This window comes from Xenia sp. Carnegie-2017, unplaced genomic scaffold (assembly GCF_021976095.1).
Source record: "Xenia sp. Carnegie-2017 unplaced genomic scaffold, XeniaSp_v1 HiC_scaffold_24, whole genome shotgun sequence".
Classification (NCBI taxonomy): domain Eukaryota; kingdom Metazoa; phylum Cnidaria; class Anthozoa; order Malacalcyonacea; family Xeniidae; genus Xenia; species Xenia sp. Carnegie-2017.
Window position 1 is genome coordinate 5,245,606 of NW_025813487.1, and position 26,824 is coordinate 5,272,429.

Consider the following 26,824-nt stretch of genomic DNA (forward strand, 5'->3'; position numbering starts at 1 on the left):
CTATACTAGGTAACTTTGCAAACAAAGGCCTATATATAAGAAACTAGACTTTAGAATTTTTTTCAAACTCAAGTATGTTATAGAATTTTATATTGTCTAAAATATATCCAAAATTTAGAAAGTGCACAAAAATATAAATGATAGAAAAACATCGTCAAAGTTGGATGACTCAAATTATATAACATTATATTACGCGTAATCTTGTCATCCGAATTTGCCAATGATTTTCTATAACTTATTTTTTTGTGCACTCTCCAGATTTTGGATATATTTCAGGCAATAAAAATATCTACAATATGGCCAAGTTTAAAAAAATTCTACCGTGTAGTTTTTATTTACAGGCCTTTGTTTGCAAAGATACCTGGATATATATAAATTATATAATATATTCATGTGTCCGACTTTGTAGATGTTTTCTATCATTTATTTTTGTGCACTCTCCAGATTTTGGATATATTTTAGGCAATATAATTATCTATATTCTGGCCAAGTTTAAAAATTCTGTAGTTTTAAATAATAAGAGAAATGGAAAGTACACTGTAATATAAATCTTAGTGTTTTCTTCAATTTCTTGACTTTTATACATTTTTTGTGATGGTTAAGGACAGTAAAATAGTAATAAACAGTTAAGAATTGTTTTTTACTGTTGTATTTGATGGAAAACGTGTTTTAAAGACGATTTTTCGATTTATCATTTTGAATGATAAATTTTAGTTGAATGTGGTGTTGAATGTTGTCATGAATGTTGTGTTGATTGTCGTGCCCAATGTGGTGCCAATTTCACGGTAGTATTTCCAATATTTGTGACAAAAATGTAGAGGAGGAAGAAAGGAATAAGACCATCGAAGGCCCTTTGTGCATTTCCTCCACCTGGCCCTGCCGAGAAATTTCAAATTGAAGGTTTCCACTATGCTGATGAATGAAGTATTATAATTTAGGTATAAAGTAAATGGTTTGAACCCAGGAGTATCGTTACATGTTTGTAAATATAGATTGTCCTCCAGGTTGGTATAGTCTTGAGAAGGACTGTTTTTGTTGTTGTTGACTGATGTTTCGACAACCTTAGCGGTAGTCATCTTCAGAGTCAAATGAGGAGTAAACGTCAGGTTAGCCGTATTTGTTATCTGGTTCCAGATAACAAATTAATTTATTACAAAAACAACAGATTTACAAAGAAACAAATAATTATGTTTTAAAATATAAATGTGGCTTGGTTATTACACTGGTTATAATGTAACTGTAATTAATTACATGAATAGCTTGTGTAATGCAGTGGTGAAAGTAGCTATAGCAAAAAGTTTTGCTATGTTAATATTTAAGAATGAATTTTTTAAATAGTACAAAATTTGTCTTCACTGATTCAACTTCATATTATATGGGCATGGCAAAACCCATTGCCATAGCTAACTTCACCACTGACATTTTTTGCAAATCTATACTGATGTTCCTTTACAAGTACTTGTTTCCTGGGTGAACATGATTTAGAAATGTTCTTTTGAAGATTCTCGCCATGATGTACAAGTTCAATCTCCTCAGTTTTGCAAGCATTCACAACTTCAGCAAGTATTTTATCAACATACTGGTACTCTTTTTTTTCTTTTATTGCTTCTTTGTTTTAGCAAAAATCATTTTGTAACGGTCTTGCCCTTTGTTTGTCCTTTACTTAACGACTGCTTTATCACGGTTAATATTATTGCTGTGATCTAATGCTGCTAACTGAATGCCGGCTACCATTCCAGGAAATGAAAAATGCTCTCATTTTGGGCAGTATTTCAGTAATAGGGAATGGTAAAGCATTGATGGAAATATGTGTTCCCCCTCCAGAAATGCTTGTTGGAAATATTTCCACCAATTTGTCTGCATTCTTGTTACAACTTGCAGAGCACCACCAAAGATGATTAGAAATGGACTTAATCCAATGCATCAAGTCATCATCTCCCTTAATGTTATCCTTTGTTAGTTTTTTTGTTACCAGTTTAGACCAGGGGTCTCCAAACTACGGCCCGCGGGCCATGGCTGTAAAGTTTGGAGACCCCTGGTTTAGACAAATGCCACACATCGTAGCACTGGCAATCGAAACATGCCTATCTGTTGTTATTTGTTTAACAAGAACTAGCTTTTCAACTTCAGACAGACATCTTTCAAATGCTTTTTTCTACATATTATTAGAAGAACTGACTTCAGTACTTTGCACAACATTTAAAGTTAATATTTTACCAGAGTCAGCCATCATTGTGTAAGTACCATAATTGGCATTATGCCCTGGGCTATCACATCGACCATCACCATTCACATTAAGACTACCAGACTTCTTAGCTTCAGCAATAACAGCTGATTTCTCCTCTTTACAAGCCTCGTCAACAACAGGAAAAAGATACTGCTTTTGAAAGCTGTAGAAACTGGTTTTTCCAATAAATTCTGAGATTCATGAAAGATACAAATTGGCTAATCCTTTCATAAGTGTTTCCACTAAATAAAGTGGATGCAGCGAAAAGCAAATTTCCAGGTGGGACATTTCTTATGAGTGTTTGAAATCTCCATGTTGTGTGATGACCATTTATACAAAAAAAGATTAAATGATAGCAAACTACGTACAGTGTTTTCTTCACATGCAATTACTGTCTCTCCACAAGAAAGACACTTTGAAAGAAGACTGATAAGACTGAAATTCTCGTTTTCTTCACGGCAAGGTGCTGAAATGCTCGTTTTGCCTTTCTGCCTTTTCAACTATATTGGGACCATAGATTATTTGTTCCCAGCTTTGTCATAATTCTTCTAACACTGTTTGCACAGGTGTTTGCGCACAGCGCTACCAAAAACTGCAGCTAGTAAAGTGAGTAAAAGATAAATTATATGGAAAAGTTCAATTTAGACAAATATAAATAACCATTTTGATCTCGAATTGCAAAACAAAACCATCCAAAGTGAATGGTGAGAGCTTTTAGAAAGACTAGTTTCAGCACAAATAAAACGACACACTTCTAAGAGCCGTTTGAAGTATCGTAACGTATTTAAATCAATCAGAACACGACAATGCTCTCACAAAAAACACGATGCTAGATTCATATAGTTTAATCAGATAATCTGACCCCCTAACGTCACGAAATTCGTCATTAAAATTACGTTCTAGACTTTGACAAACGTGCATGTTTTCAAGCTTCAAACACAAATGGTAGAAAAAAATTCAATCTTATGTTACGTAATTGCATATGAAACTATCGTTTTCACGTTTCCAAACAGATAAAGGGGAAGGGCTATGCCTTCCTTTGTCACATATTTTTACGTAACACTTGAAAGAGTCATGCATAAAAATCAAGCAGTGCCAATAAATATTACTAAATACGTATGGGTGGTTAACTTTCCAAAACTTACCAACTTTCTCTAGACTTTTCTTCATAAAGACTAGAGGATAGGTCCTCAAGTTCTTCAACCGAATCTAAGAGATTAGGTACAACATCTTCCAAAATTTCGTGCTCGTCTACACCTTTCGTAGCGCTTAACAGAGCACGCAATATTGACAACGCTTCTTCTTGCTTATCAATTAATGTTTCCAGTTTAACTGATCTTGTGAAGTCTACAAGATAGGTAAGAAAATAATAGAATAACTTATGTATAACCTACGTAATATCTTAAAAATATAAAACCTTACAACATGCTAACAAGAAAATTCAAACAAAAACTCGCATCAAATTGCTAATTAAATACGCATACATAATAACAACGCTATTCAAAAACTATATGCTGTAGAAAAGGTACCATTAATGTTTGGTTGAGAACGTCTTCCTGCAGGTGTTATGTTCATAAAACTTGTCGAAGGCGTTTCGTGCGATGAAAGGTCATGCGCATCTGCAAAGCAATCAGGTGTTGCAGTTAGTTGTGAAGAAAATAAAAACATTTCAAACAACACGAAATGAACGTAAATGAAAACGTAACAACAAGACATGCAATAATGAATTGTAAGAAAAGCTTGCCTAAGACATCACTGTTTCGTTGAGAATGTCTTTCTCTTGTTGTGCCAGTTATAGGAATTCCTTGTGAAGAAACATTGCCCTTTATCTACAGAGAAGACATGTACTGGGTTTAACATATATCTTTATTGCACGCACGAACGTCATTTAAATTAAGGCACTACAAGTTTCAAAAGTCAGAAACAGAAAGGTGACTAAAATAAAAAACCTCGAGAAAGTTTCATTTAGTAATTTGATAGCAAACGCAGAGAATTAGATTTGAGCGAATGTATTTTGAATAAATCGTGGTGAACACAACTGCAATTTTAACTATAACTAACATTTTTTCAACTAATTACAACAACATTTTAAAGGACCAACGCCAACAGCACCTGTAGAACATACATAAGCCCTATAATGCAACCATGGGCGTAGAAAAACAGTAAATGTACAATACGAATGTAAAAGTTAGTTAAAAAGAATCAATCAAAATTATTTCAACATTTTAGTCGACATATTATATGAAAGTTGCTGATTAGTCAGTTCTGATGACAGAAAACTTACAGTACCGACCACGAGTAACATGACTTGACTCGCGAGTATCGAATGGCGAGTGACTCGCGATGCAGTTGCCAGTCACTCTCGAGTGTGAGAAGTTTGCGAGTGAATAAAATAACTCGCTGTTTGCGAGTGAATCGAAATAACTCGCAAAAATTTCTTTCTCCAGTATTTGAAATTGACAAACATAATCTTAAGTGTAGTGGCGTCGTAAAGCGGTAGAGACCATAGAGAAATGTAAAGTAAATGGCACGCAATCAATGAGTAAATTGAAATAGCGCTCAAACATTTTCTTCTAACAGTCTTAGATTATGGACATATATAATCTTAGGAAAGAATGCATTCTAAAAACGAATATTCTTTAAAGCCAAATATTTAAGAAATGTAGTTATGCGATGAGTGTACGTATAATCTTTTGACTTCGATTCTGAAAGAACTTTGTTGACCTGGAGTTTTGGATATAGTCGCTATTGATATAAAGGCCTTACTATACATGTGGTTTCATATCGTTCTTGCTATTAAAGGTTTATGGCCTTTGTCATTAGGTCCCGAGATATTCCTTCAAATGAATAGTCGTTTTGCTCCCATGTTTCATAGAAAGATATAAAACCGTTGCATTCAAAATGTTAAACGAATTTTACCTGTCACTACACTTAAGATTATGTTTGTCAATTTCAAATACTGGAGAAAGATATTTTTGCGAGTTATTTCGATTCACTCGCAAACAGCGAGTTATTTTATTCACTCGCAAACAGCGAGTTATTTTATTCACTCGCAAACAGCGAGTTATTTTATTCACTCGTCAACTTTTCGCACTCGAGAGTGACTCGCAACTGCATCGCGAGTCACTCGCTCAATCGCAACTCGTCACTCTCGAGTGACTCGCAATTGACTCGCGAGTCAAGTCATGTTACTCGAGGTCGGTAATGTACCACTACGCTATGTCGGTGTCCTACTAGTAGATGGGGAAATTAGTGCATGATCCTTTGTGTTTAGGATTTCTGTTGCTAGTTCACCGTCATATAAATCTAGATCAACATTATATTAGGATGAAAAGAGAAATTTTATACATGCATGTTTCTGTCAAAAAATTGTCCACTTGTACAAGGATTATAATTGCGCTTATACCTTTTTCTGCAAAGGAGATCAGCTCGCTGTACACCGGCAAATCTAAAAAGCAAAATCACTCATTAGATTTAAATGCAACGTAGCAATATGTGAAAAACTGCACTCCTAAAGCAATGGACTATTGCATTGTAACTACAGTACTTACTTCTAGAATTTGTTGATAAGATTTCAATGACAGCTGTTATCATAATACTTTCAGAAGATTCCAATAAATACTTATTGTTCATACTAAAAGATGCGTAACGTGGAGCAGGAGGTAACTGAGGGACTCTGTGTTGAATTACGGGTTCATCACTGTCATCATCGTCTGATGCGAAAAAATACCCGATCATCGCAATAACCATGTTTATTGAGTACTCAAGCTATACTAAAAATACTAAAATATGGTTAATTTAATGCTTGCCAAAGATGTAATATTTAAGTAGCTACGGCAATACATTCAGTCTTAATCCTATCTTTTCCCATCTTAAGGAAGAAGACATAGCCAAATTCAAAGAATTTATTGTGTTTCGCACACAAGACCCTTCATTGACTACAGCCATTTACGCACGTAGGTAGTTATAACAGTAGAAATAAAACAGTTTTCTGTGTTACTGTGTACGTAAGTTGTTGTGATCGGAGAGAAATATCTAGAATACTATATAACCTACTTTCTATGTCACTGTAATCTGGAAATTCTTCCATACTCCTGTTGAGATGAGGACGTTTTCGTGGCTTGTCGTTGATTGACTCATCATCGGATTCAATGTTTGAAGTGGCAATGGCTCTTCTAGCAAACTTTTGGGCACTTTTAAAGTTGTCTACGTAAAAGAAAGGTTTAAATTTAGAAAAAAGAGCATTAAATCGTTTATAGCACTTTTGAGGCTTCAGTGGAGAAAATGTGAAACAGCTGGCAGCAAGTTTATGAAAAATTCTGAAAATAAAAAATTGCTACACCATTAGGACATATAGCAATGATTATTTAGAATCAAAATGGAAATAACTGGAAATCCAAAAACAAATGTAACCTAAATGAAAAATTCATACCATAATCACAAGACATCATATTAACCTGCAAATGTGAATATTCTGACTTTATGTTTTTTCCAACCATTTTTGTGCGGCAATTCCAGTTTCTTTACCCAAGCTGAGACGTTTGTCCTCGGCCAATAGCAACACAAAACCTAAAGTGTAATTAAATGAAAGTTAGTTGCATTGACCTGTACGTATAAACTCAGGAAGATCTTTATGATATGCCATATTACATTCTAGGGGAATCCATTGTCCTTTACAGATGTCATGTGCACAGGTCAAGGCGAAATAGTTTTCATCTTTACGACAGAACATTGTCAGCTCACAGCTACAACAAATGTTAACACTAATATTTTGAGGCGTATTTGATAAACGAAGATGACCATAATATGTTGTTAACTTTAATGGTTTCGATGCTGAACTTCGTAATTCGATGAATCTTGAAGCTTCCCATTTAAATTCAGAATCAATCTCTTCCTTTATTTGGTCTTCCGACATTTTTTCCCGTTTATCAACTGTGATAAATAAATGTTCATAAGGTATCTCTTGGTTTGGAACAGCTATTCCAACAGGTCCGTTTATCCACACGAAACTAAACAGGGCAAAATAAATAAATATAAGAAAGTGAAGCTGATTATTTGTCCGTGATACAAAAATATCTTCCTTAAAATTTTGAATAGAAAGAAGATTTTTGGAGTCCTAACATGATTTGTCGTTGTTGCTCTTGTATTGACGTAAATGTGTGAGTTTTTTTAGATGTTTTTTTTAAGAAATGGCAAGTGCTTTTGCCAATATAACGGTAGTTAACACCAGCACGGAGAGGATACTTAAAAACCACTCATGACTTGTAATGAAGAGTGTGATCTGTATTCTTTATTGACAAATCTAAATTTAACATAGACCTTTCAAATGGGTAAAACACTCTTTATGGAAACGAACGATAAACATTAACTAGCCTAATAATTCTTCATCTTTCAAAAACAATTCTTAAACACGGTTGTGTTGGTGCTATGTATGTTAAATGTGATTGAATGATTTTTAGTCTCGTGACTTAAAACAAATGCAATGTCCCTCACCATCACACACACACGGAGACAAGTGAAAAATGTTTTCCCGCTCAGTTTAATATCATAACAAATAAAACAGCTATAGAGCTGAAAACTAAAAAACATTTCTCGAGCTATTGAACGACAAAACTCAACTATTAATAGAAAGAAAGAAGTTAGAAAACACTCGAAGAAAAATGCTGTGGTCACCTTTACAGCATTTTGCTATTGTTGCCAGCTTATTTTGATCTCCCACGAAAGACGTTGATTATAATGAAAAGCTGTCGAAAATTTGAAATTTATTATCTTTGTTCCTATGTAACCAAAAACTTAATGCGGAGCCTTCGAGAAATAATGCGTTTTGTTTTTTGATTTACACATCAAGTAAATACTGACCGTGCAATCTTAATTGTGATTGGATTAAAGGCAATAGAAAATTATCGATGTTTTGTCACGTGAAAAATATTGAATACTATCTGTAGATGACGTAATGGTTCATGAGAAAATTGTAAACAAAATTGGCAAAATCGCGCTAAAGATTTGCAGGAGTTTACAAACTGTTTTCGCTTGAACTATTAAAAATAAATACGTAAAAATACACGGGGAGTGTTACATTGTCAGTCAGGAAAGTTGTCATCGAGTACTTACGGGAAAAGACGAAATGGATCCAAAAAAACTATTGCCAAAGCACGGAAAACTTTATGAAAGCCTCTGTATTCATTATTCAGACCTTGGTCAATTATATCCGCCCGAGCTTTGCTTCGGTAGGTAATATTGACCTCTGTTTGAATAATTCTTGATATCATACTCAACTTCATCCAAGAATTATGATCTAAACGAAGATATGATCTTCGCACTTTGCTGGAAAATGTAAGCAATTGTCTCATGAACCTGAAAAATTCTGGTGACTCAACGGGATCCCATTAGCAAAAAATGTTTTGGTTTCTTCTCTTAAATATTCATCACTCAAACCTTTCTTCACACTTGAGACTATGTCTGTCTTTAATTTATAAATACCTTTCCATTCCAAGTTCACTTCCATGGCATCATGCTCACTGCTCCCTTTGATTATGTAAATTATACTTTCACTTGAAAGCAAAGCCACCTTTACATTTGCATGATGAACAAGACGAAACAAACCATCAAATAATTCTAAACAATATCCTGTATTCATAAGCATTACAGACCATTATATTTTAATTTTTTTGGTTTCAATGGAAAAAGTTTCAAAAACAAGCTGTGATTTGTCCTCTTTAAAATAAAAACCTTTGATAGTGTTGTCAAAGGGAGTGTAAATGACTTGAGTGTATGCGTTGATACCTTTAACCTGTGGATGAAATTTCATCAATTTAATAAAAGTTTTATCCAACTTAAAATGATGAGTTGGTAAAATCGGGCAGATGAATTTGTCAAATTTGCTATATTTTCACAGGATGATAATGGACAAAACTTTTCACTTCATTATCAACTGGTTTACCTTTAACCTTCGGTAAAAAAGACTTGATAAGTTTACCTTTACTGTCACACACATATATATTGATTTCACTTGTATTGAAATCATTTGTGAACGTTGTGTGGAGATAACAAATACATGGCAGCCATATTGGTCGTGGATGTGCAAAGCCATGGGGATTTATGTAAGAAGACACTCAAAACCTGAGCTGCTCAGACCGTGACAAGGGGACTTGGACCAATTAGCTAAAAGACTTCCCTCTCAAAAAGATGAAGTAGAAATTACCAGGAATGACTTGTTTAATTGGTAAAATATTTAAAGGTCTTCCTAATTTTGTCATCCAGAGTTTAAACTTCCTTTTTTATGAAAAATATACCGTGCGTATGTTTTTCTTCAACATTTGTAGACAGCCTCCCCCCCTTTCTTAAGGACATGGGATCCCAACCAGTTCGAGACCTTATGGCCCGTTCACATGTTCCAATTTGTCGGATCCGTCTATTTATTGTTTGTTCAGACGGTCCGATAATTTTGTTGATATTTATATTCGTTTAGATATTTAAAGTCTTGTGAGCAGCCATTTGTGCTATCCAGTACATTTATCGATATATTTTTCGTATTTTTGTTCTTGTCTCCAAGTCTTTTTCAAATCAATGTAATTTCACTTGTCGGCTTCCTTTGATCTTGTCGGATGAAAATAGAGCTAGTTCTTTTTCCATCCGACTTTTTAGATAGACGGATCCGACTATCAGAAGCTCACTTTTTATATATGTTAAGACGAGCCGTTTTTTAGGATCCGAAAAAGTTGGATCTGACAAATCGGATGGTGTGAACGGACCTTCAGTAGTTAGTTGCCCTGTCATTGACGTATTAAATATTCATTGTAAAAAATGCAGCATAAATCTTTTTATCATACATTTAACTAAGTGCGTACAGCATTTTGTAAATTACAATGTATAATTCAATTAAAGATAAAAATCATTGCTTAACTTAGCGATAACTTAATTTTCCACGATGTAGTCTATAATCGCTCATCTTTTATTGTAGCTACTTTTTTGAGTTTTTTCTTTTTACATAAAGATATTGAAGATTTATTAGTAAATATTACGAGAAAATAACATTTCAATATGAAATCTTACGTAAAGTACGACAATTGTTATAAAATAAAAAATGTAATATAAATAGAGTGTTTTTACAAACACTGCTCTACAAAAACGGGAGGAGGGAGATTACAGTAAATAACGATTGATTACATACATTGAAAATGGTTTAGTAGTTTCAAGTGGTTTTAACACCACATAAGGTAACGTGATAATATACGAGCTGAGTATTTACGAGCTGAGTAACAATAGACAACAGGAACTGGATTTGAGGATAAGAACCCTTCAATATCAATGTCTTTAAGATCAGTCAATGTTTCAAGTTTTCCTGAAAGATCACAACTGTGAAAACGGTAATTATAACGTTCCCGCCCTTCAATTATGACAAATTTCTTCAGACCAAAGTAATAGAAAAAATCTACCATACTTAAATACAAATTCACTTTCGACTTGAAATAACCATCCATTGAATAAATGTACAGAGAGGCACGGCCACATAAAACGATTTCGTTCTCATTGGTAACGACTATCCGTTGCCTAGGATATTCTATTTGCTCAACTGTAAACTGCTTTATCAATTTTCCTTGTAAGTCATAAACAAACACACAGCAACCATATGCATCAAAAACCACGATGTTTTCTGCTGACACGAATAAACAAAGTCTCGAAAAGATATTGACTTCAAGATCCACGATGTTTTCTTCTGACACGAATAAAGGAAAGTTCCCAGAGTCTTTGTAAGTAAGATCCAAGGATATTTCACTTTTAACAAGAAAATGAGAAGCGAACACCACTATATGAAAGTCAGAGGACGTTTCTCGTTGGACAATGATGTACATATCATCATTTTTATCCATAAAACTAGCCTTTATGACGTCACCTTCAGGAAATTCATAGGCGATTTCATCATCAGCACCTTTTCTCATAATCTTGATTAAATTTCTCTCTGGTTCACAATAAATTAAGTCATTGCTACTGTTGCAATGAAGATTTCGTATATCGAAACCCCTTTTGAATTCCAATTGATTTGCACCTTGGACCTCACTGTCCCAAGAATTTCTCTCCGAGATTTCACGCCAATTCAATATTGGATTAAATTGTTTGTCTTTTAGTTGAATGGTCGGCCAATATAAAGCCATATGATAGGTTTTCCCAAACTTCATAATAAACTGATACAATAAGCGGTTAATAAACATCACTGATCGTACATTCTCTACACGATCTTTTTTATTCAACAACGACTTCACCCCACCATTGATGTAAACATCAAATATCTCACAAATAGCAGGTAATGAATGAAGTTTCTCCAAAAATGACAAACACAATGTAATGGCCGTTTCTGGACATTCCATGCATTCCAAAATTGTTGAAACCACTCGAATTTTCGATGCAAAGATTCTATCTTCAATTGACAAACTTTCGTTATTGAATGCGTCAGTTGCTCGTTCGCCAGCCTTTTTAAATTTCTCGACAGCAGTTTTCAATTGACCAGGACTTTCAATACTTAATGTCTTAAAAGCTTCATCAAGTTTGTGTTCTTGATCAAAGTCTTTAGATCTTTCACTGCTTTGGTTGCTTGAAATCAACGATGAATCAACTTGATTTCCTTGAGTTAAATTTCTCAATTTTTCCTGTTCTCCTTCTTTTAGTTGTTGAGAGTTCTCGATGCAATCAAGTAAAAGGCGAATTCCTTGGTCTAAGAAATCATAACTGCTGAGAAGATTCTTTCGTGACAGTGCTTCGAGTTTCGTTTTAATATCATTCAATTTTCCCACAACAAATTCTCGAAGCTTCGCATCCGTAACATCACCGTCTTTAAGATTTTCTGCTGTTTTATCTCGTATTTTGTTACATATCACACCAACAGTTAATTTTAATATGGCAGAGATAAACGAAGACATATTTGTTAAAAGTTAATGTGATCTGATCTACAAAATCCTGTAGATAGGTTTGTCTACATATCAGATGAGTTTCTTACACGTCATATGATTTCGCAGTTGGTTGGTTTTATGTTATGTTGTTATCCATATAAACAATGTTTCAAGTATGCAGTACACGTGAACAGCATGTGAAACACAATTGACGCTACACAAAAGTCGATATTCTTAGCTAAGAAGCTTTAAAAATGCTTGTCTAAAAAATCCATAGAATACATAATCAATGACACGAACGAGAAATTTAAAGAGATGTATAAAATTTTCTTTTTTTGTTTTAATACTTACCTATTTATCTATACTGAAATAGAAAACTACTTTTTCTAAATAGCCTATATTTTCTATTTTGCATTCAAATAAATAATAAAATACTAATGTTATATTTTAATAACATATGTAGGTATTTGTTTTTTGTTTGCAAAACAATGTTCTTAAAATTTGAGGAAATGTATAATGAAATTTTAATGGAACACTTAACAAATGAGACAGTAATGAGACACTTAACAAGCAGAATCATGACGTTAAAATTATATTAAAATTTCGTCAAGAATCATTGAAAAAGTTGTTTCAATTTAACTTAAATTTCAGATAATGCATTATATTTTTCTATTTAAATTATTAAAGAAAAAACACTGGAAAAAATAATGTACGCTGTGCAACTTCAGGGCAAAGGTAAATTGTTTGTAAAAGCTTCATGATATTTTAAATTTATTAATGAAAAGTTCATACATCATCACAAGAATAACCACCGTAAAATAACTTACTTCTAAAATGTAAACTGTTTTTCAAAGCTACATCATATTTAACATTTTAGTAAAAACTTTATTCATAAAGGCAACAATAACCACAAAAAAATAAATCATTCATAAAATTTTGATGTAAAATCAAAACACAGAGGGCAAACATGTATGTTATACACAGTTTAGCTACTTAACAAAATTTACAATTTTTAAATTGCTTTTGTAAAAGATCAAAATCAACGATTCTCAAAGCCGTCGTGAACAGGTGTTGTGAGGGCGTGGGGTGAGGGTGGTACCTCCTAAAAAATTATGTTTTTCACAAAATGAAATTTTGTCGAAACATCAGTTGTTGGTAGTCGTGAGATCGAATATCTGATTTACCAAATTTTACGAACATTGACAATAATACGTATTTAAAAAGTACCTCCTATTATTGATGTAAAGTCTAATATAAATGTAAAAAGTCTAGACTTGTAAATAAGTTAGAATGATTGCAGTTAAAAAGCAGAGTGCCGTATCACGAACGCTAATTGGGGAGGGGGGATGGGTGTTTATTCATTTGTTCAATAATGGCCGACCGATTTCTTTCGAAATGCAAGTCGGTCTTTAAGAGAGCCAGCCGAGCACAGATGAATATAGGAATAAACACCTCACAGTTAATATTCCAGCTACGGTCCTGACAAGAAATGTAAACTAAATTCATTCTTCTGAGAGGATAATAAATAAACAATGAAAGATGGCTGTTTAAGACTAGATTCATCATTCTAATATACTAATATAAAGATCAGTAATATTTTGCATTTTAAAAAGATCTTGTTAAACCATAGCATCCCTTAATTTTCAACTCAGATCCGTCTTATCAAAATGTACTACCTCTATAATTATTGGGAAAAACGATGCAGCTCTTTTCTATGCAACACTCTCTAATCATTATGTCCGTCAAAGCCTAGTGTACCTTTTACAATGTTACCATAGTAACTTTGAGCAGAACAAACACATTTTTCGAGAAAATTTCATTTTTACACCCCTCTGCACCAAACTCTTCGCAATGGCTGCGATGATTCTAGCAACATGTGATATGTTTTTATCCGTTTTCTTTTTTATTTTACTGTAAGCAACCATTTTGACAAGACTTTTGTATCTTAAAGGAAAGTGTCAAAATTTTAAAAAAGGATTATTGTGCATACTGCCCGGGAAGTAAAACTGCTACAGGAAGTTTTGTCTTTAGTTCGAAAGGCCCTTGTGCAGCCTTTCTTAGAAAAGAGAAGCATTTTTTTAAACTTTGCCAAAACTTCCTGGTGTTTGGTATGTAAATCTACTCAAATCAACCGCAGGCGTATAACACCTACGTTATACAAAACTGCCGGATGGGGCAACTTTCTCACCAAGATTTCCCATACTGAGATCTTATATATGTAAGTGTTAATCATATCAAACAGCAGCCTCGTTCCATGCGCTTCGATGCTTTGAATTATTTGATGTTTTATAAATTGAATGTCACATGACGTGCGTGGGCGTCGCGCATTTGCGTGGCTACACAGTATACAAACCATAAAAATATTAAGCTTCATGTAGAGATCGAAATGGTATTTTAGTAAAATGTCCATAATTTCTTAAAAGCACGATGGATATCAGACATTTTAAATGAACGACGAGTTTTTTTATCGTAAACATGTTTCGGCATGCTTATGCCATCTTTAGTACATAGAATGAAGGTGATTATGCTATTTACATGATATATATATATATGTGTATGTGACTATTTTGACACATTCATGTTTTCGCATCTTAGGTACCGCCAACTCTCCTTTTTCCCTCAAACTGAAGGAAGCGCTCTACATTAAAAAGCTCAAACCAGACCTCAACAAACAAATATACCACATTAATACAATATTTAACCTGTAATATAATATCTAACACTAATTCTGTAATTTAATACACTAAACGATAGTCACATACACATATATATATCATGTAAATAGCACAATCACCTTCATTCTATGTACTGAAGATGGCATTAGCATGCCGATACATGTTTACGATAAAAAAAACTCGTCGTTCATTTAAAATGTCTTATATTTTAGTAAAAATAGCAACGAAATTTCTAAAGGAGCATTCACCCGACAAAATTGCTCTAATTACTAAAATTCATTTAAAAAATCAAGCTTTGCTAACAATAACATTGAAAATGACAAATCAATAAAATGATTCTGTGGTTTTTCTGCATGGATATAACGGAGCATGTAATAATGTAATTCAACACCAAGTATATTCACAAATGGGAAGCTTTTTGTGAGGTTGATGTTTACGTGTGAAAATGTTATTCAAAATCATCAATATTCACATATGAAATTCTTAGCTCTCATGGCGAAAAAAGCGGAATGTTATTTTTGCAACAAAGAATGAAATGCATTAAACGTGGGTGTTGAATGTCGAACACCAAGAACTGTTATCTCTACAATTTTCTCACGCAACCGCAATTTTTGTCCACTAAAATTCTCCATTCAATATGTTAGGGAAGCTAAACAGGGAAGCCTTCCTTATGTCCACCACCATCTGCAGTTCTTTCTCATATAAGAAATACATCTCACTCTGACGATTTTAATGATTTCTCAATTCTCTCTTCCTCCTCCGACAATTATGACCTTATGATTCATGAAAGCCTTCTTATATCCAAACTTAAACCCTCTCTTAACACCAAAGTCAACTCAATCCCCCTTCACCTTCTTTAATATACCGCCATTCTCGCTTAATTCCGTCATCTAAACTTCCTACTCCCCTCACATGTAATTTAACATCCCGTAATATATACTTGTATTTAAAACCTCGTGTATATAAATTAACTCAATTAATCTGAAGATGTCTTAAGTTAAAGACGAAACGTTATTAATAAATCCTTATCTATTTTATTATTGTGATGGTTTTTTTAAAAGTCTTACGTTGGGCTATTATGTTCATATTAAACGAGAATTTACTAAATTTTCTTGTTACCTTGATGTATCAACGTTTTTCTTATGGTCAAATTAAACACCGGCGTTTAATCAAAAACAAAGTTTTTGTTGTTGACTTATACATACGTAAGTGAAATATTAACTTATTTGCTCATACCTTTTTATTTGCTGAAAAGAACGTTTCTTTAAATCACAATCATTTAGCTCGATCAAATCGTTCCAACTTTTCACCAAAGTTGATGATGGCCAACATGATATGACGTTTGAAGTTTTGTACAGCGCTTTAAAGAAAATGTACTTTATTTAAGTGCATATAATGACATTGTATCTTCAATAAACAATTTATGATTGGTTATATGGTCAATGGCTAAATTAGTATGAAAATAGAAATAGCATTTCTAAAATACCATATTCAGCCAACTTTGAAATCATTTAAAGAATCAAGGTATGTCAAACATAACAACATATCAATAATCTCTTATCTCCAAGGAAAAGTTTTAAAACATGAGTAAGTTAAAATGCGTTTTCACAATTTTCCACAAGCGCTACAACAGGCAGTTATATTGTCCAAAGCAATAAACGATATATATCCAGGGAAGCTGATGTACATATTTTTAACAATATATTGTCGTATAATGAATCAATACCTAAACAGATATTATACAGGAATGAATTATTTGAACATCTTGTGAAATACTATTTCTGAAAGAAATATTTTGACAAAAACAGTAGATTTTCATGACCGTCTGGTATCTACATTATTTTGTAATCTGTTAGTGGTGTCCAACAAACTTCTCCGTGTAACTATTTCAGACAGTGTCATAAATTTTGTCTGTGTTATTTTAAAGTTCAATCTCGGGGCCGTAACCGTATTTATATAAAGTTAATTTGTTCTACAAAATCCTGAAAGTATATTTTTCTATACATGAGATGAGTTTCTTACACGTCATATAATTTTGCAGTTGGTTGGTTTTTTGTTATGTTGTTTTTCACATAAACAATGTTCAACTGTGTAATACACGTGAAGAGCATGTGAACGGCAATGAACGCTACACAAAGATCGCTGTTCTTTTTGCCGAGAAGCCTAGGAAATGCTTGGCAAAAAATTGGACTAGATTTTAACCAACATAACGTATGGTCGAACAGCTAGTATTATTCTACAATATTCAATGGCGTGAAAATGAAACTTAAAAAAGATGGATAAAATTTTTCTTTTTTTTGTTTCAATACTAACCGAATTATTAATATTGATAAAGCTAAGTATTTTTTAAATATATTGTTTTAGCTATTTTACAACCAAATTAAAGCACTTAACCTAAAGTGAAGCTTCAATGCACGATCACCATATGCTAATGTATTTGTGCATACTGTACATGTTTTGCTGTTAGACTTCATGTAAAATTCGAGGGAGAAGAAAAACCTTTGAGCATGTTACTAAGACATGTAATATATTCAACACTATTTAAAATTTTTATTCACCCGTGCACTTGGCATGCTGTAGACATTGAAATTATTACAATTATAAGCCAATTTATGAAGGTAAACTTATATGTATTAGAGAAAGTAAACTTATATGATTATTACGCCAATGCTGTAAGGGTTAACGTAAATTATTGTTTTGTGTATGTATTGCTTTTGTTTGTAATTTAGGAAGTAACTGTGCAATGTGAATTACAATGCCAAAATTGTTTAAAACTTGAAAATAAGAAACGTTACAGGAACTTATGACTTGGGGCAAAGCATAAGCTTCAGTGTAGCAGAACTTATGCAAGCAGTTCTAATATGGTTATGCTTTCAGTAGGTAAGTGTTTTTTAAGAAGATGGGCCTGTTAATTTTATTTCATATATGATTGTAGGTCAAGAGAAGATTTGCCAACGTAATAGGATCAGCCATGTTTAATAACCTCAATTTCTACAATACTACCAAGTAAGCTTGCTTGCACCACTGGAAAATTATTGAAGTTAATAACTAAGAAATATGGACTTAATCAACCTTGTGTAGCTGCGCATTACTGAAGTAACTTATTTCATAGATGAGTATGACAACAACAGCAGCAATGAAGAATCGTAAACTAGTAGCAAAGTGGTTGATCTTGATAGTTGTCCTGCTGAGGAGGTTTTGGACCCAAATGATCTTATTGGTGACTCAGACTCAGAGAGTGATCTTGGCGCTAACAAAGTTATGAGACTGAGACAGAAGAGATAATCATATCTAGTGACATGGATGTTGACTCTGAATCAAAGCAGCCAAGAGCATTTAAAAGGTAACAATTTTTGGATGAGAACTGTAATTTATCAATCACCATGGCAATGTTAAAATAGTGGTGATTGTTAAATAAATCAAAGTTAAACAGCTTATTTAATCAGTCACTACCTTGATGACACAAATGTGTGCCAGTATGTAATTGTATTTATTGATAGCTACTATTGCATTTCATAAATTGTGTTTTTTTCTTTTGTAGAGTGCTCAACAAAGACATCAACCTAAGAACAGAAAAAAAATTCATTGTGTTCTTCACTCAACTGTTTGCATTTTTTGAATTCTGCCCAATTTGCAAATCAGATGTTCTTGTTGAGATATTGCAAAATGGTTCAATGGCAAAAGTGAAAGTTAGTTGTTCCAAATTCCAATCAAAAATGTGTAGCAGACACAACATGGAATAGTCAACCAACCATGACTGGGACTTCCATTCCTGCTGGAAATTTGCTATTGTCATTTGATATTTTGACTGCTGGAAACTCTGCCACAATCGTGATCAGAGTTCTACAGCACATGGGATTGGCATGCATTTCATTGAGTAAATACTTCTCTCACCAGTGTGTAAGTAAGACGTATCCAATGGTGTAAAAGAAAATTGTAAAGAAATTACTACAATCAAATGAAAAGCGTGAAAGTCTTTTTAAAATTTTGTGTAGGAAAAACTGTATCCTGCATTGGTGATCTTCTGAAAAAAATACCAAGACAGTTTGATAGAGAAAGTGATGGCATGTAAACAGCCTATTGCAATTGCTAGGGATGGAAGACATGATTCCATGAGACATTGTTCTAAATACTGTGCATATACAACATTCTTTTGCACAGTACCTCAAATCATTAGTTTTTCTCTTGTGCAGGTACAATTCTTTGAATTATGTGATTTTCTTCTTTAAAATTATTTTCTTATTTGCTAGTTTTTTGAGAAATTAAGTTTAAAATAGCACTGGTATGGAGTTTTAGAGATTTAAAAGATCAATGGATTTTCTTAAATCTTGCAATATTCCAATCTTCATGTTAATCACTGACAGGCACACACAAATTGCCAAACATATGTATGAGAGAGAATTGTCGAAGTATTACCAACTACTTTGACCTTTGGCATTTGATAAAAAGTAACGATTATTTTAGTTAATGAAGCAGTACTTTATGAAGCAAAAATTTAACATATAGCTAGTATACAATTTACTATCCATACTGGCATCAATAATTAAAGTTGTATCTAAAACATATTATATTTCATCTTAGAAGTGACCAAAGTCCTGACCAATCTTGCAAAATGTGCTGGATGTGAGTCTTTATCAAGCTAGATAAGACCTTGTTCCAACCACTAGTACTGGAGTGCTTCATCAACACCCTCTGGTAACGGGAATGTAATTGTTACTAAGTTAAAACTTTCCTTGGTCATGTCAAAAACAAACACAGTGGATTTTCAGACCCGTTATTTGACAAATGTGCTCATGATTCCGACATAAAACCATGCAAATGGATAAATGAAGGTAAAAAATCTAAAACAGTTCTTGTTGCTATTAAAAAGAAATATTCTGTGTGTAATAATCTCTTATTCATTGCCTTCTCTTTAGATTCTATATCATACAATAAGATGTATGCAGCTTTAACTAAACCAAGGTTGATTGCTGGAATCATGAAAGCTTCTCCAATCTCTCAAACAAGTGCATTGAAGGGATTTCACTCAGTTTTTCACCAGTTTGCACCCAAAATGATCAGCTACTTTTTTCTTGGAATGTTCAGCAGGTATTCTATGAAACATGTGTGATGAAACACGTCGGGGACCAACGTTGAGTGAACGTTTTTTTGTGAACTCTTTGGAACGTGGTGGCGACGTTAGGATGAACGTTGGCATGTAACGTATTTTCATTTAACATACAATTAATGATGCATTATTTGTGAAATCATAAAACAGCCTTTCCAATGATACCAACTAAAGTTTAATTTCCATATAATCAACGTTTAATTCATCTATTTTGCTGTGCGTGTTTTAATACACATATTTACAGAAATGCTAATTAAGCCGATTCCAATAAGTTGCCTTTTCGGACCTGCAAGAAAATAACATATATGATTATTAAAAAATGGTAGTCTATATATCATTTTTATATGTCTTACCACCTACAACAACATTGACACATTTGTCTGTAAGAGATGCCAATTAAATGGAAAACTAAATCGTCTGCTGTATGTATATCTTCTTAATTTAATTTATATAAACATATGGATCAAAGTATTTTTAAGTTTTATTCACTTAAAAGCAATCAAATAAATCCACTTATATGAACGCCACTACGTACGTACGTCGGATATAAGAAATTATCTCGCGCTACAAAGTCATCTCATACGCACGAGAAACAAAACAAGTGAACAAAACTTTAATCGTTACGGCACCTTTTTCACATTTAACCAACACTTGCTCTTTTATATAAATAACAAAACAATTATTGAATTGGGTTTTCCCGTAATATAAAGAATTATCAAGGCATCAATGTGTTCTATCTGCCTCAACGTTGGTAGATTGAACAAACCTTGGCCTTCATAAGTCTTAATTCATATACTATTTCATTCAATAATTGTTCAATGTCACGCTAAGGAAATTGTATACAATAAATCTAATCATGCAGTTTGAGTTATCAAAATTTAAAACTTGCACAAATCTAATGCCTGCACTAAAATGAACGTTTTCAAAGGTACGCATTATGTATATGTGTCCATTCCATTTTGCTTTACTTATAAATGAAGGACAATGAAAGACACATGCTCACTTTCTTTAAGTGCACATGCCAATAATGTTATTGTGCATTTTTCTCAACTTACACAGACAAGAAAATACAAATATGTTAACTATGAGATTACGGAGTAAAATAAGTTGAGTTCTCCCTGTCTAAGTTGAGAAAATCGAACAAAGAAAAAATGGCATCTATATACTTTACCCAGCAATCTATGATGATAATGACATGTTACCTTAAATCTGGAACCACCTTGCTTGCCTGGAACATATTTTAAAAATTCGGCTATTTGCTCTTCAACGTTGGTCTCGCTGCATCCTTTATGAGCTCTGAGGCAGGCTTCTAACAAGTGAAACAAAACAGAAAAGACATACTTTAAATAAATTGCATTGATAAAACACTAAATCATCTTCGTAAGATGAATGATAAACAACAATTCATTATAGTGACATTTGCAAAACAGTTTAATGTATTAGCTTTTAAAACTTGCAACAATATTCCTTATAAAGTAAATGGTTTGAACCCGGGAGTATCGTTACATGTTTGTAAATGTAGATCGTCCAGGTTGGTATAGTCCTGAGAAGGACTGTTTTTGTTGTTGTTTTTGTTGTTGTTGACTGACGTTTCGACAGCTTTAGCGGTAGTCATCTGACTTTGAAGATGACTCCGCTAAGGTTGTCGAAACGTCAGTCAACAACAACAAAAACAGTCCTTCTCAAGACTATACCAACCTGGACGATCTACATTTACAAACATTCCTTATGACAAGGAGCAACATAAATGGCTGTATTTCCTATTCATGAACGAGAAAAAAGAGACAAAACATGGTGCTGCTGCAGCTATCATTATCGTCTAATTGTGCTTACTTGTTATAACTTTGCAGAGGGCAAGGTGCTGAAATGGTCGCTTTGCCTTTCTGCCTTTTAAACTATATTGGGACCATAGAATATTTGTTCCCAGCTTTGTCATAATTCTTCTAACACTGTTTGCACAGGTGTTTGCGCACAGCGCTACCAAAAAAGCAAAAAGAGTAAAAGATAAATTATTTGGAAAAGTTGAATTTAGACATATATATAATCATTTTGATCTCGAATTGCAAAACAAAACCATCCAAAGTGAATGGTGAGAACTTTTAGAAAGACCTGTTTCTTCGTTAAAATTTTTCAGCACAAATAAAACGACATACTCCTAAGAGCCGTTTGAAGTAACGTAACGTATTTCAATCAATCAGAACACAACAATGCTCTCACGAAAAACACGATGCTAGATTCATATAGTTTAATCAGATAATCTGACTCCTTAACGTCAAGAAATTCGTCATTAAAATTACGTTTTAGACATTGACAAACGTGCATGTTTTCAAGCTTCAAACACAAATGGTAGAAGAAAAGTCAATATTATGTTACGTAATTGCAAATGAAACTATCGTTTTCACGTTTCCAAACCGATAAAGGGGAAGGGCTATGCCTTCCTTTTTCACATATTTTTACGTAACACTTGAAAGAGTCATGCATAAAAAATAAGCGGTGCCAATAAATATTACTAAATACGTATGGGTGGTTAACTTTCCAAAACTTACCAACTTTCTTCTGAACTTTTCTTCATCAAGACTAGAGGATAGGTCCTCAAGTTCTTCAACCGAATCTAAGGGATTAGTTATAACATCTTTCAAAATTTTGTGCTCCTCTACACCTTTCGTAGCGCTTAACAGAGCACGCAATATTGACAACGCTTCTTCTTGCTTATCAATTAATGTTTCCAGTTTGGTGAGAACTGATCTTTGGAAGCCTACAAGATAGATAAGAAAATAATAGAATAACTTATGTATAACCTACGTAATATCTTAAAAATATAAAGCCTTACAACATGCTAACAAGAAAATTCAAATAAAAACTCGCATCAAATTGCTAATTGAATACGCATACATAATAACAACGCTATTCAAAAACTATATACTGTAGAAAATGTACCATTAATGTTTGGTTAAGAACGTCTTCCTGCAGGTGTTATGTTCATAAAACTTGTCGAAAGCGTTTCGTGCGATGAAAGGTCATGCGCATCTGCAAAGCAATCACGTGTTGCAGTTAGTTGTGAAGAAAATAAAAACATTTCAAACGACACGAAATGAACGTAAATGAAAACGTAACAACAAGACATGCAATGATGAATTGTAAGAAAAGCTTGCCTAAGAGATCACTGTTTCGTTGAGAATGTCTTTCACTTCTTGTGCCAGTTGTAGGAATTCCTTGTGAAGAGACGTTGCTTGTATCTACAGAGAAGACATGTACTGGGTTTAACATATATCTTTATTGCACGCACGAACGTCATTTAAATTAAGGCACTACAAGTTTCAAAAGTCAGAAACATAAAGGTGACTAAAATAAAAAACCTCGAGAAAGTTTCATTAAGTAGTTTGATAGCAAACGCTGAGAATTAGATTTGAAAGAATGTATTTTGATTAAATCGTGGTGAACACAACTGCAATTTTAACTATAACTAACATTTTTTCAAATAATTACAACAACATTTTAAAGGACCAATGCCAACAACACCTGTAGAACATACATAAGCCCTATAATGCAACCATGGACGTAGAAAAACAGTAAATGTACAATACGAATGTAAAAGTTAGTTAAAAAGAATCAACCAAAATTATTTCAACATTTAAGTCGACATATTATATGAAAGAATGTTTTATGCAGTGCGGTGTTTGAAATTAGTGCGAAGATCATATCTTCATTTAATATTATATGAAAGATGCTCAATAGTCAGTTCTGATGACAGAAAACTTACCACTACGCTGAGATGAAGTCCTACTAGTAGATGTGGAAGTTATTGCATGATCCTTTGTGTTTAGGATTTCTGGTGCTAGTTCACCGTCATATAAAACTAGATCAACATTATACTAGGTTGAAAAGAGAAATTTTATGCATGCATGTTTCTGTCAAAAAATTGTCCACTTGTACAAGGATTATAATTGCGGATATACCTTTTTCTGCAAAGGAGATCAGCTCGCTGTACACCGGCAAATCTAAAAAGCAAAATCACTCATTAGATTTAAATGCAACATAGCAATATGTGAAATACTGCACTCCTTTGAATAAAGCAATGCCTATTTCATTGCAACTACAGTACTTACTTCTAGAATTTGTTGATAAGATTTCATTGACGGCTTTTATCATATTACTTTCAGAAGATTCCAATAAATGCTTATTGTTCATACTAAAAGATGCGTAACGTGGAGCAGGAGGTAACTGAGGGGCTCTGTGTTGAATTACGGGTTCATCACTATCATCATCGTCTGATGAGAAAAAATACCCGATCATCGCATAACAATGTTTATTGAGTACTCAAGCTATACTAAAAATACTAAAATATGGTTAATTTAATGCTTGCCAAAGATGTAATATTTAAGTAGCTACGGCAATACATTCAGTCTTAATCTTATCTTTTCCCATCTTAAGAAAGAAGACATAGCCAAATTCAAGGAACTTATTGTGTTTCGCGCACAAGACCCTTCATTGACTACAGCCATATACGCACATAGGTAGTTATAACAGTAGAAATAAAACACTTTTCTGTGTTACTGTGTACGTAAGTTGTTGTGATGGGAGAGAAATATCTAGAATACTATATAACTTACTTTCTATGTCACTGTAATATGGAAATTCGTCCATACTCCTTTTGAGACGAGGACGTTTTCGTGGCTTGTCGTTGATTGACTAATCATCTGATTCAATGTTTGAAGTGGCAATGGCTCTTCTAGCAAAGTTTTGGGCACTTTTAAAGTTGTCTAAGTAAAAGAAAGGTTTAAATCTAGAAAACAGAGCATTAAACCGTTTAAAGTACTTTAGAGGCTTCAGTGGAGAAAATGTGAAACAGCTGGCAGCAAGTTTAAAAAAAATTCTAAAAAATAAAAAATTCCTACACTATTAGGACATAGCAATGATTATTTACAATCAAAATGGAAATAACAGGAAATCCAAAACAAATGTAACCTAAATGAAAAATTCATACTATAATCACAAGACGTCATATTAACCTGCAAATGTGAATATTCTGACTTTATGTTTTTTCCAACCATTTTTGTCCGGCAATTCCAGCTTCTTTACCCTAGCTGAGACGTTTGTCCTCGGCTAATAGCAACACAAAACCTAAAGTGTAATTAAATGAAGTTAGTTGCATTGACCTGTACGTATAAACTCAGGAAGATCTTTATGATATGCCATTTTACATTCTAGGGGAATCCATTGTCCTTTACAGATGTCATGTGTACAGGTCAAGGCGAAATAGTTTTCATCTTTACGACAGAACATTGTCAGCTCACAGCTACAACAAATGTTACCACTAATATCTTGAGACGTATTTGATAAACGAAGATGACCATAATATTTTAACTTTAATGGTTTCGATGCTGAACTCCGTAATTCGATGAATCTTGAAGCTTCCCATCCAAACTCATTGTCGATTTCTTCCTTTATTTGTTCTTCCGACATTTTTTCCCGTTTATCAACTGTGATAAATAAATGTTCATAAGGTATCTTTTGGTTTGAAACAGCTGTTCCAACAGGTCCGTTTATCCACACGAAACTAAATAGGGCAAGAGAATTAAATATAAGAAAGTGAAGCTGATTATTTGTCCGTGATACAAAAATTTCTTCCTTAAAATTTGGAAGTGAAAGAAGATATTTGGTGTCCTAACATGATTTGTCGTTGCTGCTCTTGTATTGACGTAAATGTGTGAGGTTTTTTAAATGTTTTTTTCAAGAAATGGCAAGTGCTTTTGCCAACATAACGGTAGTTAACACCAGCACGGAGAGGATACTTAAAAACACTCATGACTTACAATGAAGAGTGTGATCTGTATTCTTTATTGACAAATCTAAATTTAACATAGACCTTTCAAAAGGGTAAAAAACTCTTTATAGAAACTAACGATAAACATTAACTAGCCTAATAATTCTTCATCTTTCAAAAACAATTCTTAAACACGGTTGTATTGGTGCTGTGTATGTTAAATGTGATTGAATAATTTTTAGACGCATGACTTAAAACAAATGCAATGTCCCCCTCCCCACAGAGACAAGGGAAAATTTTTTATCTCGCTCAATTTAATATCATAACAAATAAAACAGCTATGGAGCTGAAAACTAAAAAAAATTCTTAAGCTATTAAACGACAAAACTCGACTATTAATAGAAAGAAAGGATTTAGAAAACACTCGAAGAAAAACGCTTTTTGTCACCTTAACAGCATTTTGCAATTGTTGCCAGCTCATTTTGATCTCCTCCGAAAGACGTTGATTATACTGAAAAGCTGTCGAAAATTTGAAATTTATTATCTTTGTTCCTATGTAACCAAAAACTTAATAAGTTTTGTTTTTTGATTTACACATCAATTAAATACTGACCGCGCAATCTTAATTGTGATTGGATAAAAGGCAACAGAAAATTCTCGATGTTTTGTCACGTGAAAAATATTGAATACTATCTGTAGATGACGTAATGGTTCATGAGAAAATTGTAAACAAATATGGCAGAATCTCGCTTAAGCTTTGCAGGAGTTTACAAACTGTTTTCGCTTGGACTATTGAAAATAAATACGTAAAAATACACGGGGAGTGTTACACTGTCAGTCAGGAAAGTTGTCATCGAGTGCTTAAGAGAAAAAGAGGAAATTCAACCGAAAAAATTATTGTCAAAGCACGGAAAACTTTATGAAAGCCTCTGTATTCATTATTGAGACCTTGGTCAATGTTATCCGCCCGAGCTTTGCTTCGGTAGGCAATATTGACCTCTGTTTGAATGATTCTTGTTATCGAGCTCAACCTCATCCAATAATTGTGAGCTAATTGTTTGTTAAGATCAAATGCCTAAACAATATCATGAACTAAATCTCCACCTCGCAAAAAGTTGCTATGAATGAAACTGCATCATTTTTTTTTAGTTATGAAAGATAACGAAA

The 26,824-nt window shown here is 33.3% G+C and overlaps 1 protein-coding gene and 3 long non-coding RNA genes across 11 annotated transcripts in view; 1 reads left to right on the forward strand and 3 right to left on the reverse strand.

Moving 5' to 3' along the window:
* Positions 1–5,835: 5,835 nt before the first annotated feature.
* Positions 5,836–8,065, reverse strand: LOC124451906. The gene is made up of 5 exons (XR_006950739.1): positions 7,901–8,065; positions 6,878–7,236; positions 6,685–6,796; positions 6,284–6,433; positions 5,836–5,940 (listed from the first exon to the last, which is right to left on the reverse strand). It is a non-coding gene; the product is annotated as an uncharacterized LOC124451906 (long non-coding RNA).
* A 1,961-nt stretch (positions 8,066–10,026) lies between these two features.
* Positions 10,027–26,824, reverse strand: part of LOC124451890 — a 61,003-nt gene continuing 44,205 nt past the window's right edge. For 5 of the 7 annotated variants that reach the window (XM_047002489.1, XM_047002483.1, XM_047002482.1 and 2 more), the window contains 2 exons: positions 16,023–16,146; positions 10,027–12,373 (listed from right to left, as the gene is read on the reverse strand). In XM_047002489.1, coding sequence (XP_046858445.1) covers positions 10,429–12,141 — 1,713 coding nt within the window. In that variant the 5' untranslated portion in view covers positions 12,142–12,373; positions 16,023–16,146 and the 3' untranslated portion in view covers positions 10,027–10,428. Of the gene's footprint in view, positions 12,374–14,679; positions 14,750–16,022; positions 16,147–26,824 lie in introns of all 7 variants that reach the window. The other 2 variants (XM_047002485.1, XM_047002487.1) reach the window with 2 other exon arrangements.
* Positions 18,866–20,083, forward strand: LOC124451911. The gene is made up of 3 exons (XR_006950743.1): positions 18,866–18,979; positions 19,368–19,618; positions 19,703–20,083. It is a non-coding gene; the product is annotated as an uncharacterized LOC124451911 (long non-coding RNA).
* LOC124451904 lies at positions 20,068–23,009 on the reverse strand. 2 transcript variants are annotated; one of them, XR_006950736.1, is made up of 5 exons: positions 22,831–23,009; positions 22,440–22,648; positions 21,727–21,870; positions 21,065–21,202; positions 20,068–20,179 (listed from the first exon to the last, which is right to left on the reverse strand). It is a non-coding gene; the product is annotated as an uncharacterized LOC124451904 (long non-coding RNA). The 2 variants fall into 2 exon arrangements; XR_006950735.1 differs by having other exon boundaries at positions 21,096–21,202; positions 22,831–23,006.